Genomic DNA, 19,483 nt, shown 5'->3' on the forward strand with positions numbered 1-19,483 from the left:
AGGTTTGGCGTGCATTATACCAACAGAAAATGCTTAAGAATGCAGAAAGGCTCACATTAGATGAGCTTTTTCCCCCCCTTTTAGAAAAAAAGCCAATGTTTCTCAGTCAACAGATGGTATTTACTCAAATTATAGACAGCAAATGAGGGCTGGGGTGAGATGCTTTTTTTCCGAGCCCATTGGCAGTCCATTAAAAAACTGAAATTGTGCGCGCAAATCCACTGAGATACAAGGAGAGTGACATGGAATTAGGGATGGTCGTGTTATTCATTGGCAGCCAAAATCCAATAGAAAAGTCCTCTGATCGTTAAATGAAAAGTATCTTCAATAAAGCATTATAATTGCCTCACAAAAAAATGATCTGTTTTTTTGCTGTCTTCCGTGATCTAAACGCAAGTGCAAATAACCGATCCCAGTCAGATGGTACAGCAGACTACAGCTTCCTAATTGCTTTGATTAGGAACAATATGCTTCTCGATGCTTCTCGGGAGACACGGTACCTCGGAGGGGAAAAAGAGTTCAATGTGGGAGCTTGTCTGCCAGAGTGAACCACTTTCAAGCCGACCACCTCTGCCTGTCATCTTCCCTCAGACGTGGAGGGAAACAGAATTACTGGGACACTCAAATGAACACGCGAGGAAATGGGCCAGTGCTCAAAAAGTGACACAGTTTGTGATTTGCATATGCTGAATGAGGCTAAAATATACATAAGTGAGATATTAATTCCTGCTCCAGTCTCAAGTAGCACAGCTTCAGCCCCAGTTTAAAGATTAATTCCCATATGTTTTTGGTTTCACCATCAACCTCAAAAAGCATTATACAGGATTCATGATGGACAAAAAACAAGAGAAAGACATTATGTAAAACTAGACCACAGCATTTCCTTCATATTTCAATAACATCTGATTTGGCCCTTGTGAATCCAAATTGGACTGATGAATCAGTATCCAAAATATAGCAGTAATTGCCAACGTCGTAATGAAAATGGATTCCTAATAGATATTTTTCATCAGTGGAACCTGTTTACAATTACCCTGAGTGTTTACAAGCCAGTTCAAGATCATATTTTGTGTTCTCAGGCACCTATGCTGTAACAAATTGTAATGAATACAGCTCATTTGTAACAGTGATGTACAGTAAAACCGTGGAAATCTTGATGTTTTTTGAGCCAAAGCAACAGTTATCATGAACAGTGGGCTGCTGTACTGTATGATTTTACAGCATTGTGCAGTACTGCAGTAACAGAGGCCACATGCAGGTTAGCATTACACTGTAAACCTAACATTTTACTGTAATACTATATTACATTAACAGTGATAAACTGTTGACGTAAATATGGTCATGCCACCATAAAACAACAATACGATGTTGGAAACTGCAGCTGCCTGTGGTTTACTGCAGTTTTACAATTTACTCCCCTGTGGTTGATGTTTTTCTGAAGGCTAAGGAGAGAGTTATCTTTGTCCTGGTTCTCTTGTCAAAAAGCCTATGGGAATTTTCCATTGGATTTTGGATAACTAGAAAATAAGCTATGTGGCGAGCAAACGTTTATGCTACTTACACATTTTGTTCAGCAAGATAATTTTCACAGATGAACACCACTTTTATGATTTTTGTAAATGTCATGTAATAATAAATGTAAAAGAAGTAAAATGCTAATGTTAGGCTACAAATTAACTACGCTATGGTAGCATGATTTCACACCAGCACCACATAATGGCTATAAAGCCATATTTGGTATGATGATGTTCTGTAGTCTCATTTAGCCACTTGTTAGCCTTTTTGTTAGTCTTGACACACAAAAGCTTCAAAATGTGCGAGTGGGGTATTTCTGCATTTAAAATCCATTAAAAAAAAAAAACATTATTGAGTTTGAAATGTGGGAACCGAAGGTGCTGAAATACAAAAAAGTTTTAGGACCCATTTCTGGGGTACTCTAAAGGCTTATTTCATTACTTAATGCAGTCATTTTTGGTAGTGAAATAAAATGAGACAGCTGAATACATTTTGGTTAAATTGAAAAAAAAAGCTACAACAATGTCTGAATCATACAAAACTGGCAGTTATACATCTTGTATTACTCAGTTCCCACTCTCTTCTTGCAGATGAAAATATTAGCCTGCAAACATTGCCAACATACTGTAAGCCCAGTCTTTTATAGAGAAATACCACTCAATTTAAGAAGGACCATGTCTTTGTATTGTGACCTTTGCTAGCCTCAGTTCTAAACTCTCAACAAGAAGGCTCTCATTTTTTACATTCCACTGTTCATTAAAAAAAATCATTCTTTATACTTGAAGAAGTGGATGAATCATTGAATGAAAGGTAAAAAAAATAATAATAAAAATAAAGCTGTCCTTAGAATTTGGTAAGATTTATGTATTACTGACATCATGGAAAAGGCAAATTTGTTCCAAAATGAGTATGCATTTTTGCATAGCTTTAAATATTTTCCCAATGCATTTCCACTGAAGCTGCACATCAATGTGACCTTAAAAATGAGGGGATGGGACAAACCAATGTGTCATTTGTGGCTACGGGGCTCAGTCAGTGCAAGGGTATTCATTAATCCAGAGTGGCTTGTCATTATTCCATATGAGGGTTGCATAATGTAACATCTGAAATTCAGTGGTATTCCCCTTTAACACCATATGAAAAAACTGCAAAGGGTGAGTGTGCCTACGGATATATTCATGGAGATTATTCCCATTAAATGTCAAACACACTTCACATTCAGTGACAAGGTTTAGCATATATTCTGTTTTGACAAGCTGTCCCAAGGACTCAAATGACAGAGACGATTGGAATGCAGAAAAGACACATTTGAAAATGTTATCACTTTTCTCAATGACACAGAAATTCCTTGCAGAAATACAAACCACCAGCCATTACTCACGAATACAAAATATAGACATAATAACAATTCAGAAATCACAAAGTGCTGACTTTTTTTGAGGGTTTTCTTTTTTGTGACGAGACCTTGTAATTTCAGGTGAGAAAATTTGATTTTAGAGAATAATTAACTTGCACTTGGCAAATTCATCACTTGACCAAGCACTACCACAATTGTAAGAATTCTGAGGGGTTTTGCAGAAGTTTTCCAGTTGTTAGTGTGGCCATACGGTATGATCTCCACCCAATGAGAGGGATAAAAACAAATTTTGTAAAATGGAAACTTTTTATTTTCAAAAAAGCAACAGATTACACAGTTAACTTTCAGCAAATGCAATCCTAACTGAAACTGTACTCACATTCGGGACTTCAAAATGAAAGACTCACATACTTACACACAATCTATCTATAATATACAAAAAAGAATACATAATAAATATTAAAATGGCCACAAGAGAAAAAAGTAAGTAATTGAAAACAATCAGTAGAGAGCAAATGTAGGGAAAGTAGAAACAAGACGGTGTGCCTTAAATGTCTTTTTTTTTCCTTTTTCTTTTTTTTTTTTTTTTTTTTTTTTTGCTTTTACATTTTTTACAAATTGTGCAAGATTTCATACTAAGGCTCTGGTCTTGAAGTGACTGTTGTCTGATCCACGCAGCAGCACACACACGCGCGCTCTGAAACACACACACATGCACCCACCGACACGCACGCGCACACACACTCCCTGTGCTCTGAGCACTCTGTGGGGTGAAGCAAACCATTGCAGAATAAAAATGGGCTGCTCAGTGTATGGCCTGTGATGCTCATGGGAGTGGACCAGCTTTTAAAAGAATGGACATGCACTTCACATTGATGTGAAAAAGAAAACGAAATCCCCTTGCATCGAAAAATTGACTTTTTAGGAGTGAATAAAATCAAATCAAATAAAAACCCAACAACCAAGAAACATGACAATATCATAACCATTAAGGCAAGAACACCCGGAGTGGCATCAGCAATACTGTAACAATATGATAGTGTTTAGGTACATGGATATGATGAAACATTTAACTACTTCTTCAATGTCTTTTTTAAGCACAAGTTTGTTCTTAAAAGCAACTTTTTTTTCAAAATCCAAACATCATTTCATCTTTTTTTCCTCGTTTTTTTTTAAAAAGGTGATAAGAAAAAAACAATGCCAGACACTAGGGACATATGGATCGTAAAACTACAAGAAATCATTTCTAGTTTTAAGTTCGAGAAAACCACACATTGTAAATCCCCATCGTTAAGCCCCCGCCCGGTAAATGAAAAAGATATCACTTACATTAAAACCATTTTTATCCTCTTGTGATGGTGTATTCCAACAGTCACCAAGTTTTGCTTTACTTACAGCGATTGTGTAGTCTGTTGCAAATTAAAGCATTCATTGTTAAGTTTGGAAAAGAAGAGAAAAAAAAAGTTGTCCTTGCAATGCAACCGGCAACCGAAAAAAGCATCTTTACATCTTCTTTTTAGTGCAACTCTTAAAATGTAAAACATTTCCAGTGATTCCTTGAGAGGTATCATTTCTTTGTTTTCTTTTTTTTTTTTTTCCTATTTATTCACACCTCACAGAATAACGCGTCTTCAAAATATCCAAAGCAAGAGGGGTTGTTTTTATTATTTTGTCAATTCTTTTTTCAAATTTTTTTTCCAGCTTTTTGCTTCTCTGCATTGGCATGGCCTTCCAAAACAACGTCTGTTTACTAGAACATAAACACAGGAGGGGATCCAGACCTCCTGCGTATTCCCATTCCCTTCAGCCTCCATGTTTGATACGTTTTATATTCAATCACCCCAGCCGGAGCCTGGTGGTTGCCGGTCCACCTTCTACCTCTGAAAACAAGGGTTTAGGAGAAGGAGGAGCAGGAACTGGAGGATGAAGAGAAGAGAGATAGAAGAGAGAGTGCGCTGTACAATGGGAACGAGCCCAGATCAAGATCAATCAGGGAAATAGAGACATAGATGTGAAAAAAACCCACAGCAAACCTTCATATAACGCAGTAGGGTTCCCTTGGTAACCTGGATTTTCTGCAGTAGAGGAGTGTGGTGCTGAAGCAGCGCCGAAGCTCCCTGTTGGAGAAGATGCAGATGAAAGGATTGACCCCAGCCTGGGCAAAGCTCATCCACACAGCTGCTGTCAGGTAGCCTCCAGGGACTACAGGGCCCCTCGCAAACACCCGCCAGTAGCAGGCGACCAGATAGGGCCCCCACAGAGCCAGGAAGAAAAACGTCATGATGTAGAACATCCTACTAATCCTCTTCTCTGTTTTGAACTCATCCAATACCAGTAGACGCCGGCGGCCCGCTGCGTTGCTGTTCTGCCGAATTCCCAGCAAGGTAGGCGGGGTGGGGCCTCGACCGAATCCGGCCAGCCAGTTTGCCGCCGCCTGCCCGCTTGCGCCTGGCCCGTGGAAGGTCCAGTTCTGGCTGACGGCAGGCACGAACTGGACGGGCTTCATCTTCCGACGGTCGTGGACGAAGAAGATGAGCTTGAGGTAAACCAGCTGTGTGGCGAGGAGGATGAGCGCCAGCAGGAGCATGAAGCCCAGCGAATCATTCGCCCTGAATGAACGGTGCTGGAACGTGCACTGGTCCTCCTCCCGGATAAAAGAATACGTCCCTACGTCTAGCACTGGAGGGAACGCCATAGCCACTGACAACGTCCACACCATGCAGATGACAGCTAAGCAGGTCCAGAAGGTCAGCCTCTTGGTGTAGAAACGGTGGTGTGCGATGGCAAGGTAGCGCGTGACACTGACGCAAAACAGCATAAACGCTGTGTGGAAACAGGAGAGCACACCTAGGAAGGCGATCACCTTGCAGGTCAGCGTGCCGTAGGTCCACGCAGATCCATTCTTGACCGAGGTGAAGACAAAGGGGAAGCAGATGGCGGAGCGCAGGATGTCAGAGGCGCACAGGTCCAGCAGGAAATAGTAGGGCGCTCGGTGCAGGCTCTTGTCTTTGACCAGCAGGATGGAGATCAGGAGGTTTCCAACCACGCCGACTCCAATGATAAAACCCAGAGAGGTCAGTTTGAGGAACGTGGCGAGAGGAGAGACATTCTGCAAGATGGTGTGGTCCCCTGCATGGCTATAGTTCGCCATAGATGGAGGAGGGATCATAAAGATAGCGGAATAGCTTCAGCCAAGTATCATGATCTAGAGGTGGCAGGGGGAGGCGTTAGATCCATTTGGCGGTGTGCTTTGAAGAGGTTTCCAGGCATATAGGCAACCTCTCCTCTAAGGCATCCTTTGTTCCTTTGTCTCATCACACCTAAAAAAAAAATGAAAAAAATCCCTGAAAAATATTATCCTCCCATCAGTATTCAGTCCCAAACAACAGCTGCATTGTTTTGGCACAATCTAGAATGTGATAAGCAATCATCTACCTCCGCCGTTTGCCATTTATATATTTATTTTACATTTTAACATTTTGAGTGGCACAGCGCAGCTCCTTGTCTGGATACAGACAGACAGACAGTGATGGAGCTTGATTAGACTAATCTGTTACAATTATTTCTTGTGGAATTTCTTGAACAAAAGACACAAAGCACAGCCAAGCCTTCATTTAGCCAAGACGCATTTTTTCTTCGAAACGCGTTACACACACACACATAAAAAAAACACTTGGTATGGGTAGATTTTTGGGTACATGAAACATTAAGAGAAATGCAGTCCAAAATAAGCTCTTCTTGATCACACCCTCCACCCTGCAGAATAGAGGACGGCTCTGAAGCGGTGGATGCCTCGAATAAACTCACCCTGCCTTCGTGCATTGTGGAAAATCGACGGAGGTTGCATTATCCATAATAAAGCGTTTGCGTTTTTGTCTGATTAAAGGTTAACTGGATTACGCGTCTCACGTTAATAAGCGGTGTTCTCATTAGGGCGTTTTTGAGACAGTCGGCATTCCATATCATCGGCAATATTAGTAATTACAAGCGAATATAGGGTGTAATACTGACACTTAAGCCGCATTTCGACATAATTTGGCTCGTTAACGCGCGGGGGTGATTATCAGTCAGGATGGAAGTGACAATAACAAGCCAGCCGGCGATAATATTATGGGATGTTCTACTCGATCGCTTTTTTAAAAATCATTTGAATAATGACACACAGCCTGTGGTAACATCTGATTAATATTTGTGTCTACTTACACGTTTAAATGCGTCCTCCGATCGTCAGCCGAGTGTTTTTACGCGCGTTTCAATCCGACAGATTTCCGTGAAAAAACACAGCAGTTTAAAACCATCGTCCTCGCGTCCCAAACGGCTGGATGAAGCATAACCGTGATCCGTACGTCCATTAGACTAGAATAATTTCCAAGTCCCCGCTATGAATTGCCCAGAATCGCAGCCACCACACAAGACAAGGCCAAAAAAAAAAAAAAAAAAGGAGCGACAGAAAGAGAGAGAGGGAAAGAGAGACAGCCGATCACAAGATCAATCAAAACCCTACCTGTTGATAATCCTATTTGGTTTCCCTCTTGGAGGTTAATTACATTGCACGAGTCGGGTTTTTGCTGTTTTTCTAAAAAAAAAAAAAAAAAGGAAGAAGCCTGATTTGTTGCCTGCCCCCCTTTTTTCCCTCCACGGTGAATATCCTACAGTAAACGGAGCCCAGTGCGCATGCGCCCTGCATCCCTATTTGTGATCCAAGACGCGTCTTGTCTCTTGTTGCAGCAGCAGCAGCTCCCTCTCTCTCTCTCTCTCCCTCTCTCTCTCTCCCTCTCTCTCACGGTAACATCTGCTCAACGGGGCCGCTGCTGGACGGTAAAGCATTATAGCAGTAATCATTATTCATCCATGTAACGTAAAGTGTGATTACCAGTTTTACACATAAAATTCCAGAAAGAAAAAGACGCCTTGAACATTCCCATGACTGTTCAGACTGATTTAAACAACTTGTTGAATTGAATAATACTTAAATCATAGAAAAGCTTAACATGTTTCAGTCCAGCCATGGGTAGATTTGTAAAACATTGGGGCCTCACCACCTCTCCTACAAAGGAGCAAGACATGCAGACTTTGTGGTAATTTTGTGTTTCTGTTGTAGTCATTATTAATCTTTTTGATGTTTTGTGTCTCTTTGGAGTGATTTTGTGTCTCCCTGCATTTGTTTTGTATCTTTTTATAGTCGTTTGGGTCTCTTTTGGGTAATTTTGTTTCTCTTTGATGTAATGTTTAGTGTCTTATTTGTTGTTGTTAATGTTTTTGTAGTTTTGTGTCTTCTTGAGGTAGATTAGTGTCTCTTTAGAGTCATTTGTGTCTTTTTGCAGTCATGTTGGTCTTTTAGGTAAACTTGTATTTTTATGTCATTTTCTGTTGCTTTGCAGTTATTTCGTGTCTACTTTTGGTTGTTTTTTGCCTCTTTGGAGTCATTTTGTGTCTTTCTGTGGTTGTTTTGTGTCTGTTTGTAGTCATTTGGGTCTCTGAAGTAATTTTGTATCTGTGTTAGGTTGCTTTGTGTCTGTATTTGTTTTGCCTGTTTTTAGTCAACAAATGCCTCTTTGCAGTCCTTTTTATCTCTTTGTGGTCATTTTGTGTCTCTTTTTGGATGTTTTACCCATTTCTTTAGTTATTTTGGTAAACCCATTAAGTTATCCATCCATGAGTCTAGGCTGTTTTTTTATATCAGTGTTTATTCTCTATAGGAAATGTTGCTTGCTGTCACTATCAGATGCAATAAGCTCTATAGCATACTTATGTACATTAGCTGTGTGGCTGCCATCATTGTGCTCATACATGTTTTACTCTACAGAAATGTCGACCATTATGTACAAAATGAAGGGTTAAATCAGGCTGCCTAGTTCACCTCAAGGTAGAGTGACTTCCCCCTGTACTGTATATGCATAATGGACGAGCACTTAGCAGCACTGTTGTTCATTCTGCCCGGGCAGCATGATAAATTCATAGGATTTGATTTCTCAACCATGTATGTAGAGCCGTGATGTCATGAGCAGCCATGAGCAGTGTAACAAGTGAACAATGATTCAATCAGTCACATGTACACAAGTGTGCACACACTCACTGAGACACTGCTCTCTAGCTACCTAGGCTATAAAATATCATTTTTTTATGAGCATGCATGTAGGAAACATGTCGCTACTGGGTTACAACTTTAACATAGTAGAGGACAATGTGAAGATTTCTATTTTTTATGACTTAAAAAAGACTTCGAGTGAGAGCCAACATGTGCAGCTGGCTGCTTTTCAATCACAGCTTACCAAATATCATGGTGACCAAATCATTGATAATAAATGCAGACAATCACTGAGGTTGACACCGGACTATTAGCAGATGATACAGTAGAAGAGAATGATTCATTTTACTCCGAAAGAAACTTTGTTACTGCCTCCCAGACAAAGGGAAATTAAAATGATTAAAGCGATTTTGTGCATGTCCTCATATTCTCTAATGAACAATCATTTATTTTGGCACAGACCTTGTAAACATTTTGATGTATAACTCCAGCGTTATATAATGGCTTTAAATCATCTGTTTTTCAAGGTAATAAAGTTCATCCGTAATTTCTTTTCTTCTGAACAAATGCGTTTCATTGAAAGAATAACTTTGGTTTAAAAAATATAAAGTTTATTATATTTCCTCAAGTGGTGGAAAGTAACTATACCTAACATACATTTAAACACAACACTTTTGTTTTTTCACTGGTTTAAGTTATAGATTAATTAATTATTAAGACGTTTTATGTACTCAGTAGATATATTTCTCTCATAATTTGGTCACAGATTTGTTAAAATCTGTGTTAGTGATCACTTTTCCTTTTCAAAATAATACATCCACCTGTCGGGATGGTCACAATTAAAGGCAACTCTAAAAGGTGCAGTTTGATCACACAATGCCAAATGACCCCCCCATCCTCTCTCCAAAAAAATATGTATGTAGAAAACAGAAAAGCAAAAGCCAGCCGGTGCACAGTACAAAAACAAGTAGAAAAAGATATTTGCAAATCTGCACATATCATATGCTCTTATTGTTTGTTTGCTAATTTGTTTGTGCTGATTTTAAATCGCAAATGTTCTTGCTAGTAATAATGTAAATGACTCTCAAAAGGTAAAAGAATTTCTGTAAATAATATTAAAGCTAAGGTTAAAATCACTTCCGGTAGGCCTTTATTTTGAATGTCCCATTTCCCTTTTGATCTCACAGGACCTTTATTTTGAAGACTCTGCTGGCAGAAACAGGATGTCACGGCTGAAATGTTTGAGAACAAAGGAGGGGGAAAAGGTGAAACTTCTCTGCGATATCAGACTGTTTCTTGTAAAGGTAAGCTCCCTGCAGAGATGGGAATAAGCTACAGAGTTGTAATATGCTTTATTTTGGTTGCTGGTGCGTGTTTGAATTGACACCACTGTAAACGAGTGTGACTTGAAATGTGCCACAGTCGTGCTAGCTATGTATATGAGTAATGTTCTGGTGATAGCGGTTGTCTTTTGTGTGTGCGTATATATATATTGTAATTGGTATCAGTGGTGTTTGGTTGTAATGTGTCACATGTACGAGCTAATTTGATTTAATTGCTTGAGTAGTTTTATAGATTTTACAGTGTTTTTGAGAGATACATATTTGAAGAAATAGTGGCGGCATGTAGACTTTTTAAAACATTAGTTGCTTTACCATTGTCTGGCCTCGGAGAGAGGGGTGCTTTCCTTGGGCACTGAATGTGTTAGGTCCGGCCCTGCTGGATACTTCTTTCACCACTAATTTGCAGATTTTAAATTTCTGATTTTATATTTCTGTCACAGGTAATGTCAAACAACTGAAAAATGTGACAATGCATAAGTGTAGCTATATCCATCTCACTTACACATCCATAAAACACACATTTTATACATGAAAGAAGATTGAGGAAATGAGATTTTTCAGCACATCATTCAAATATGCAAACCAGGATTTGTGAAAAGCATCAGATGAATCAATTTATTATTCTCAAAGCTACTGCCCCATATCTTAACATTTTAACATTGCAGCAACACCTCCACCCTTTTCATGTGACCACACATGTGATATTGTGCTTAAAACAATGGCAATGTTGTGTCGCACACTGCGAACATGAACACATCTGGAAGCCACAGTGATCCCTCCAAGCGTGGAGGAAATGCGCAATATGCAGTGCAAGCATCCTTGTTATAACATAATAGCAGCTGCAGCAGTCTTTTCATAGAGAAGGCAACAGTGTTTGGTCTTTAATCTCCGCAGTGCAACAAATAACAGCTCCTAAGACTTCCTGGATGTTTCCCCCCCAGCTTCTGCAACACGAGTTCACGTGGTTCCCGTTGCGCATTCATCCCAATAAGGCACGTTTCTTAGAAGTCTCACCGACACAAACATTGTGCCAGAAGGTCCACATTAGATCAGACAGAGGGGTATAAATGCGGTGGATGATAACAGGAGAAAGTAGGCGCGCGATCAACAGTCTCTGTGTCACTGCGGTCCGTCCCGCCTCCGTGCGTACCAGCCGAGGAAGGCGCAGAAACCCACCACGGTCAGGATGGTGCCCAGTAGCATGGCCAAAGCGTCGCCCGCATCGTAAGCCTCCGCAGGGGGGATCAGAGAGAGAAAAATCATCCAGATGATCGCCACAACGTTTGGGAATTCAAGTTTGGGAGCCATGTTTCCGCTGTTGACTTTCAGGAAGCGGCTGCGTCACAGTCAGATGACAGCAACAACGACTGGACTTCCTGGTGCGCTCAGCCAATGGCAGAGCAGCTTTGCTTTAACCTGGATGTTTTTTGACTCTCTCTTAAAGAAGCTTCACTTTATTTTTCAGCTTGCTATGCCCTGTGGCAGAGAAATAATTGCATAATTCTGCTGTTGTTTTGATTTCTTTTTCACGGATCAAATGAAAATGCAAACTGGTTGTGGGATTCAGACTGTAATTATTCCGCAGTGAGTGGATTTGTGACATCGCCCCTCTTATTAGTGACGATTAGGCTGACAGGCTGTCAGTGCTGCGTGTCCCAGCCCCTCAGGCCGTGCTATAAACAAAAGAAACTATTTTACATCAGTCAGGCTCATCAGCAGCTCCCGTTTGACGCTTGATATTCCCTCAGACGACAAACACGTGTTGACATGCATAGGCTATTACTGTACGTTGCGTGAGACACTTGTTGGTCAAGGTCAGATCAGATGCCAGCCAAGTATTTTTCACATTAAAGGGATAGTTCCGATTTTTTTGAAGTGATGTTTGTGAGGTACTTATCCATAGTCAGTGTATTATATACAGTAAATGTCGGTCAGCACGCCTCCAGTTTGTAGAAGAAGGCAGGAGTCTGACATGGAAGCACAGCAATCTACTGTCGTGGATGGGGGTCAGCAACAAAATGTATTTTAGCAACCTAAAAACTGTCCCACCTAAAAAAAAAAAGGCAATACCACTTTAAATATTAGTTATATTAAGAGTATTTTCACTGTTATACCTTAATGTCAGACACTTCCAATTTTTACAGTGCTCTCCTCAAAGCCAGACTCTTGATATTGCTGAACACAGGAGCAGCTGGCTTTGATCAGTTAGCTTATTTCTGTCATTGTGTAACTTTGGAATTTGAAACGGTTACTTCAGATTCACCAAAGTTACATAATAACAAAAACTATCGAACTGATCAAAGCAGCGGTGGACCAGCAACTCCCATGTTCAGTGAGGTAAAATTACTGTTTTTGTCAAAGGAGTCTGGTGGCTTTGATGAGAGCATAGCTAACAGGTTTCCTGTCAAAAGGGACCATCTGAAGGAAAGGTAAAATACTGAAAATACTCTTAATATAACATACACTAAAACTGATATTGACTTTATAATATCAATAGCAATAATATATTTTGTTGCTGACCCCATCCACAGCAGTACATTGCTTAGTTTCCATATGGGACTCCAGCCTGCTTCCAAATATGGGGGCACGCCGACCTTCAGTTTCAATATGTTATACTCTGACTGTGTATAAGTACCCCATACAACCCCACTTTAAAAAACCCAAACTATCTCTTTAAGCTGCCTCAACATTGAGACCTTTTCTGGCCCATTTCAATTCAGGAAAGAGATTTTCACACTAAAAGACATCTTATCTCAAATTCCAACCTGGCTCCTCTGCTGTGCCTCAGTACACCCCTGATCTCCCGAAACATGTGGAAATGTGGAAATTGCTTCAAATCGCTGTGTTAAGATAACTAACCACGCCATCATCTCAGCTCATGCTACAAATTGTTTGGCTTGTAGAGGGGTGGGGGTGGGGGAGGGGTGGGGGTTGCAGGGTCTATATCTCTGTGTGTGCTCTCCTGGGGCACTTTTCCTGTAATTTAATTAGTGAGCACAAGCCAAAGTAAAATATTGACCTTGTAAGGCTGCCATACCTCTGTACCTGTTTGCTCCGAGCGATGAGATGAATAGGCACACATTTCCTCTGCTCACTCTTCACGCTTTCTTATCTTACACACTCTCTCTCTTGGTCCTGCTGTCTGTTTGGCAACATGTCTCACACACACACATACATTCAAGTTTTTTTGTGAGCCTTGTCTGATCTCTGTGGTTGCATTTGGCTCACTTGGCAATTACAAGCCCCCTCAAAGAGCTTCCTATTTTGAACATAAATCATGAAACAGCTGAATCTGCTACTATGTTTGTGTATTCCTGAAACTTACATTAATGCCCTCAACTAAGGCAAGTTTTAGCTCTTAATAACAACATAAAACCCAACTTGAGAGATGTTTTTAATGTGCTAAGCCATCAGAGGTGTCCCCCAGCTTCACACACAACTCTGGCAGATACACACAGCATTAGCAGCAGCACTTACCCTGGATCTCAGCAGTGTTGGTAATTGATCAGTGAGAGGATGAGAGAATATCCACAGATGAGAGTGTTTGTCACACAGGGCAGGACAGTGACATTAATCTTCCCTGCTTATGTGTCCTGCATCGTAATGTGCCGCCTAGCACCTGAGGGCCCCATCCCTAAATTTGTACACTAGGAGACTGAAGAGAGCTCATTCTGTACAGTATGTAGGCATGTGCACCACAGAGAAACAACTTATATTCAAGACTTCACTGTATCACTTTTGTGTCTAAGTGACATTTGAATTCCCATCACTCTGCTCTTGTGGCTATTGTGCAGATTTATTAATTTCTCAAAAGGAGATATGTTTTTTCAGTGCTTGTATGGTGTTTAGAACTCCCATGGTGTCAGTGGCAATCCTAGAGTCTAAGGGGGCCCGGGCAAAGAAGCCCATGAGGCACCCTTCCCCCACCTGCCCCACAAAGAAAGAAAAAAAAATAAAAACAACTGTTTGAACAACCCACTACCATATGTTAGCTAAAAGAGGCCCCACTTATTGTTTTTTTGGGGGCAGCAGCGATGCACTGTTTAGTTTGTTATGGGGGGTTTAGGATGGGTCATAGTCGTCATTGTAAAATGTGCTGATATCAGTGGCCATTAATGGCCCCTTTTTCCAATTTTTTAGGGTGGCTTGCCTGGCTTGCCTCTCCTGACGGTGCACCCCTGAATGGTGTGCTCCTGATGACAGCGCACCATAGCCCCATATATCCCTGTATAACAAGCATATAGCAGTGGTTATAGCTACTGATAGCGATTTAAGAAATCTTATCCCTTTTGGAGAACCAATCATTCTGTCAAGTGTACATTTCAAATAGGAAAATGGAAGCTAGCTGGCTAGGCAGTCTAGCTTATGCTTGAAAAGTTGTAGCTATAGTTAGCCTAGCTTCTCATTTTCATATCATGATGTGGTGTATTATCAAAGAAAAAATTCCTCCAACCCCAGCAACCACATAGGTTGTATATTCCTACTCTCTGATAAAACCCACAGGAGCTTTTCCTGAATTTGCGCCCCCTGCCAGTGAACAACAGAATCGATCATTCATCAACTTGAACAGTCAAGTTGAAATATGTGGTCAACATTGCGAAATAGTCGCAGTTGCACCAAAACTGTGTGGGTAGGTTTAGACAACAAAACTCTTTAGAGGTTTAGAGAAAGATCACGGTTTGGCATAAAATAAGTATGTTTGTCGCAAATGTATCGTGACATCTGAGCTACCAGGGAATGTTCCCACAACATTGGCTAACGTTACCTACATGTTGCAACAATGTTTTAAAGAAAACATTTTAATCTAATGTTAAAAGAAGGTTTTAAGGATGTTTCTCATTTCAAATGTTTATGTCAGCTTAAATACAGACTAAGATGTAACAAACTGAATTGAATGGAATCAAAATCGTATTGTGGCAGACTTTGTGATATCAACAGATATCATATCATTGTCTAAAAAATGTATATATTATCGTATTGTGATGAAACTGGTGATTTACACCCCTATGTGACATACTTCAACATATAACACTATATAGTTAAAGTAATAAGATGTTGACTTTGGTGTCACCCAGGACACCAGTCTCGTGGAGTCCTGTGTTAAACCCATTCACCTCCCCTCTCTCCTTGATGTTCTTTACCTGAATTCGTCCTTTGCTCCCATTGCAATTACTACTAGCCACTAGAGGATGCCTCCTTTTGAACAACCTATATAGTCATATTTTGGAGCAGGACAGTCTCTATATCACTGTACATATGACTAACTAGTGCAGAGCGCTCAAAATCAGTAGATAAAACCCAACAACTATTGTTGGTTGACTGCCTGTGTTGTTATGCGGTGCTGTATTCAAGTGATAATGAGCAATTTTCAGTGCTTACTCGCCCACATTGATTTTTCACCGATCAAATTACCACTACCGACATTGTCCCTCTGAACCAAAAAATTCACACCCTCCGAGGAACACATTTCTGGGTGTAATATAACTTTTTTTTCTTCGTCTTTGATGATTAAAAATAAAAGCAGTGATATACATTTGTATTTCTTAACAAAAGTGTTTTTAATAATTAAACCTCAAGCGACTCTTTTTATTTGTCCTTCCCTTTTTAGTTTAAGAGACATTTCTTCCCCTCAGTCGAGTTTAAGTGCCACTGGCTGCCAGGAAGTTGGTGGCATACCTGGCAAGGAAGGAGCTTCATAAAAATGTCACTCTCAACTGGTGTGATAATTCAGTATAGGGATGTAAAATCTTGCATACGTTTGTGGGTTGGCAAAATGTTTTTGTTGATGGTGTTTGTCTCATAAAAAAAGAAAATTCACAGACTTTATATATCAAAGAAAGTTTGAACATCCGTTGACTGAAGATGGTTTTCAACTATTTTTATATTCAATATAGAAGACTCCAGTTTAAATCTCCATCTTCATGCTGTCTGCGTATGTTTTATATCTCATATATTCTGCCAAGGATAGTCTGCCTAGGTTATCTGTCCTCAAATGTTTTAGAGGTACGATGAACTTAAAAGGGCCTGTTCTCCGAGTCCTTGGTTTTGCAAGCATCATCCATTCTCAATTACTTTCCACAGCAGTGAAGACAGAGTTCCACCTTTACCAAACAGCACAAAACATCTCTCCCTGAAGATTAATTATGTTCTGAAATTGGTTTTTCACAAAACACTGAAAAGCTGACCCTTTAAAGGAATTGTTGCTTTTGTAGTGGTTCAGTGCCCCATCCATAATGAATTGTACTGTGAGGGACATGACAAATGGATTTTCCTGTCTCTTTTGTGCCACTGTTCGAGATGTTAAAATACTTAGGAGGGCCTGAATCAACACCAGAAAGAGAAAAGAAAGGGCAGCTCGGCTCTGTGTTGGACCACACTGACTCACGCGCTGTTAGGGACGTGGGATGAGCTGAAACACATCACAAAACCTGCAAAAAGATGAATGACGCAGTGTAATTATCTATTCACTTTGGAAGCTGAGAGGGAGTCTGAGGGTGGATGCTTGACAATCACGCACCGGAGTGTTACGCTGACAGTTGTATAATGCTTTAAAGGGTAATCAATTCATCCTTGCGTTTTTGCTTTGTTTTTGGAGACTCGAAATTTGCTTGAGATAATTTGTCCGAGTGAATATTTAGTCATCTTTTATGTCAGTGCTACATTATTATCACATGGTATGCAGTTATTACCTTACCTCTCAGTGGGTTCAAGTGATATTTGAGAGCTTTTTTTTTCTTTTTTGGCTAAGTGCAGCTGAGTCTTAGATGCCAGTTACATAGAAGCACTTGAATGCAGCAAGCAACAGAAAACAGTACCACAGAAAGATAAAATGACTTGAGAAAAAAATGAGACATTTGTTGTGATTGATTTTCTACCTCAAGAAAGTCTCTGCAAGTTCATTTACTGAAATGAGTGGAAACTAATGGCTGCCCGGAAGGTAGGAAATCAATCTACAATATTGTATAAAGATCACTGCCCACCAAATTTGTTGTTGGAGTTGGATGAGGATATGAACATTCCACTCTGATACTCATCGAGGCAAGCTTTTGATCAGGGACCTTGTTCAAAATTGATCTGAACATATCTGGCATTCTTTTGAAAACAGTCTGCAATAATGTTTCTGTAGCTCTGTAGTTAATGGGCTAACCAAGCGAGTATGATTCTCTAAAATAATTAAGAGCTAACCAGTTAAAGAATCAAAAAAATGACTTGTAAGGGTCATATTCATGGCTGTGATCTGTAAACCAATTTTTTGGCCACTTGAGGGCAGCAACAACAAGCTGTCAACACAACTTTACCTCCTTAAGGCCCTGACACACCAAACTGACAGTCGGATGTCAGTTGGATGTTGAATCAGCACCGGCGATGGCGGCTCTTGTTGGTGAATGAAATTACTTTTGTTGGCCATTCAGCTTAGCGCATGTGAAGAGAGATGGAAGTAAGGAATGTAAGCAAAGGGTTTAAAGTCAAACGGTAGTGAGGTCGAAACAATAAGGTCAGAGTGTTTTTCTTTGAAGCCATTGAGCTCTTTAGTAGAAATGTTTTGTGGTGGTTTGTGTTACTGCTCACTGGCGCACAGTAAATATGATTCATTCTTTCAACATTGGATTGTGTTGTTAATGTGTTAACTGGCTAATTAGCATTAAGACAATCCTTCTGTTTCCCTGTAATGACAATGACAGACAATTGCCACCTGCGTAACATTGCGCTAAAACAACATTAACTTTTGGTTTCAAATGGACGTAAGTGTAACGTCAGTAATACTGACAACACTGACTTCTGGTCTCAAGCAGAAGAAAAACTGTGGTTTCCTGGATGAAAATCTTGATTTGTTTGACTCATCCACCTCCCCTCACTCCCACCCTACACACACTTTCTCGCTCTTTATATGTCAGTTGCTCTCTCAGTGTTGAGTATTGCTGCAGATGGGTTTATACTGACATTAATTAAATATCTGGTGTGGCGTCCAGAGACTGAGATCAGCCTGATCTGAAAGATGCTAACAAGCTACATAAGGCAGAAAGGAACCACTGAATCGGGTAATAATTTGCAGTGGGTTTGTCACAATAATCATCTTGTTTTACATTATAAAATAATGTTTTTCTTTTGTTAAAAAATATCGATTAGTGCAGTTTTAAGTATTCACTGTTAACATTAAAGTCTGTGTAAAGTGAATTCAGAGATTTGTTTCAAAACACATCATAAATGTTGAATTCTTGAAAACATGTTAGGAAGACCCTTTACTATATAGTACTGAATTGTGGAGTTAGACTGTTGACTGTTTGTCACCATTTTCCTGTTTTAAGATTTTTTGGGTGAGCCTAAAACCATAGCTCGAGGATGCACTGGAGCTAGCATACCCCCACCGACAATGTAGCAGTATGAAAACGAGAAGCATCATTAGCATAGTTCCTGCGATTGGGCGTGGCCTCCGCTCTTCCAGCTGACACGCGTTTCAGATCAGACAATACTGTGCATTTTTTCATGATTTTGAGACCTTCTTTTTCATACTTGGCGATTTTTTGGTCAGGTGTTCAGTAACACATCTTTCTGTGATGTGACAAACTCAGAAAATATTTCAATTATCACTTTACAATCCTTGTAAAACACATCCTTAAACACACATATTTAGTGCGTTGTATTCGTAAAATGCGATCAAATGAAGCTCATAGAATCATCATATTACAGCAAAGGTCATCATCATGTTACAGCTTATTTAAACAAAATAAATCTTAGCTCTAGGTAGCTTCCCGCACGCCATCTAACTTGCAATATCATTTTTTTACCTTTCATCAGGAAAAAAATGAAAATGGCAATTGTTTGCCTGATGAGGGTCTAGTACCAACACGTCGCAAATAAAAGGGACATTGCAAGTTAGACAGTGTGTGGGAAGCCTTTTGCAGTTTTTTCGGTTGATCTGTCATATCTGATAGATGTGGAAAGTGTTTTTTGTTCACAGATTAATTAAAAAAATATAATATACTCAAAACAATGTCTTTGACCCCATGAAAGTGACTTATTACACAGTATTTAAAACAAATTATATTAAACAAATCACCTTGGAAGGAAACTTCAGTCTTACTTTACAAAATAATACTGCTCTAACTTGCCGGGCCTTTTACTTGTTTCATATCTGATAATGAATCTCCACTAATGTATTTACCTTTTTATTTCTATGATGGATTTATAGTGTTTTTGGAGAGCTTTTCAATGGTTTCATTTCATTAGCATCTGTTCTAC

The 19,483-nt window shown here is 39.9% G+C and overlaps 3 protein-coding genes across 7 annotated transcripts in view; 1 reads left to right on the forward strand and 2 right to left on the reverse strand.

Annotated features, from left to right (window-relative positions):
• Window positions 1–3,426: 3,426 nt before the first annotated feature.
• gpr85 (G protein-coupled receptor 85) lies at window positions 3,427–7,543 on the reverse strand. Of its 5 annotated transcripts, XM_088072865.1 has the most exons (3): window positions 7,076–7,344; window positions 4,906–6,192; window positions 3,427–4,788 (listed from the first exon to the last, which is right to left on the reverse strand). In XM_088072865.1, exon 2 carries the CDS (start codon window positions 6,039–6,041, stop codon window positions 4,908–4,910), a length of 1,134 nt encoding a protein of 377 aa, XP_087928991.1. In that variant the 5' UTR covers window positions 6,042–6,192; window positions 7,076–7,344; the 3' UTR covers window positions 3,427–4,788; window positions 4,906–4,907. The 5 variants fall into 5 exon arrangements, with proteins under 5 accessions (XP_087928991.1, XP_042367416.1, XP_042367419.1 ...); XM_042511482.2 differs by lacking the exon at window positions 7,076–7,344 and adding an exon at window positions 7,377–7,543 and having other exon boundaries at window positions 3,427–6,192; XM_042511485.2 differs by lacking the exon at window positions 7,076–7,344 and adding an exon at window positions 7,377–7,543 and having other exon boundaries at window positions 3,427–6,216.
• Window positions 7,544–10,116: 2,573 nt separating this feature from the next.
• Window positions 10,117–19,483, forward strand: part of foxp2 (forkhead box P2) — a 178,933-nt gene continuing 169,566 nt past the window's right edge. The window contains exon 1 of the mRNA XM_088073077.1: window positions 10,117–10,204. The gene's annotated coding sequence lies outside the window, so the exon portion shown is untranslated. The remainder of the gene's footprint in view (window positions 10,205–19,483) is intronic.
• Window positions 10,832–11,615, reverse strand: LOC148185906 (small integral membrane protein 30). The gene has a single exon (XM_088073078.1). It carries the CDS (start codon window positions 11,549–11,551, stop codon window positions 11,363–11,365), a length of 189 nt encoding a protein of 62 aa, XP_087929204.1. The 5' UTR covers window positions 11,552–11,615; the 3' UTR covers window positions 10,832–11,362.

This window comes from Plectropomus leopardus, chromosome 22, assembly GCF_026936395.1.
Source record: "Plectropomus leopardus strain MGB_pleo_1.0 chromosome 22, ASM2693639v1, whole genome shotgun sequence".
Taxonomy (NCBI): domain Eukaryota; kingdom Metazoa; phylum Chordata; class Actinopteri; order Perciformes; family Serranidae; genus Plectropomus; species Plectropomus leopardus.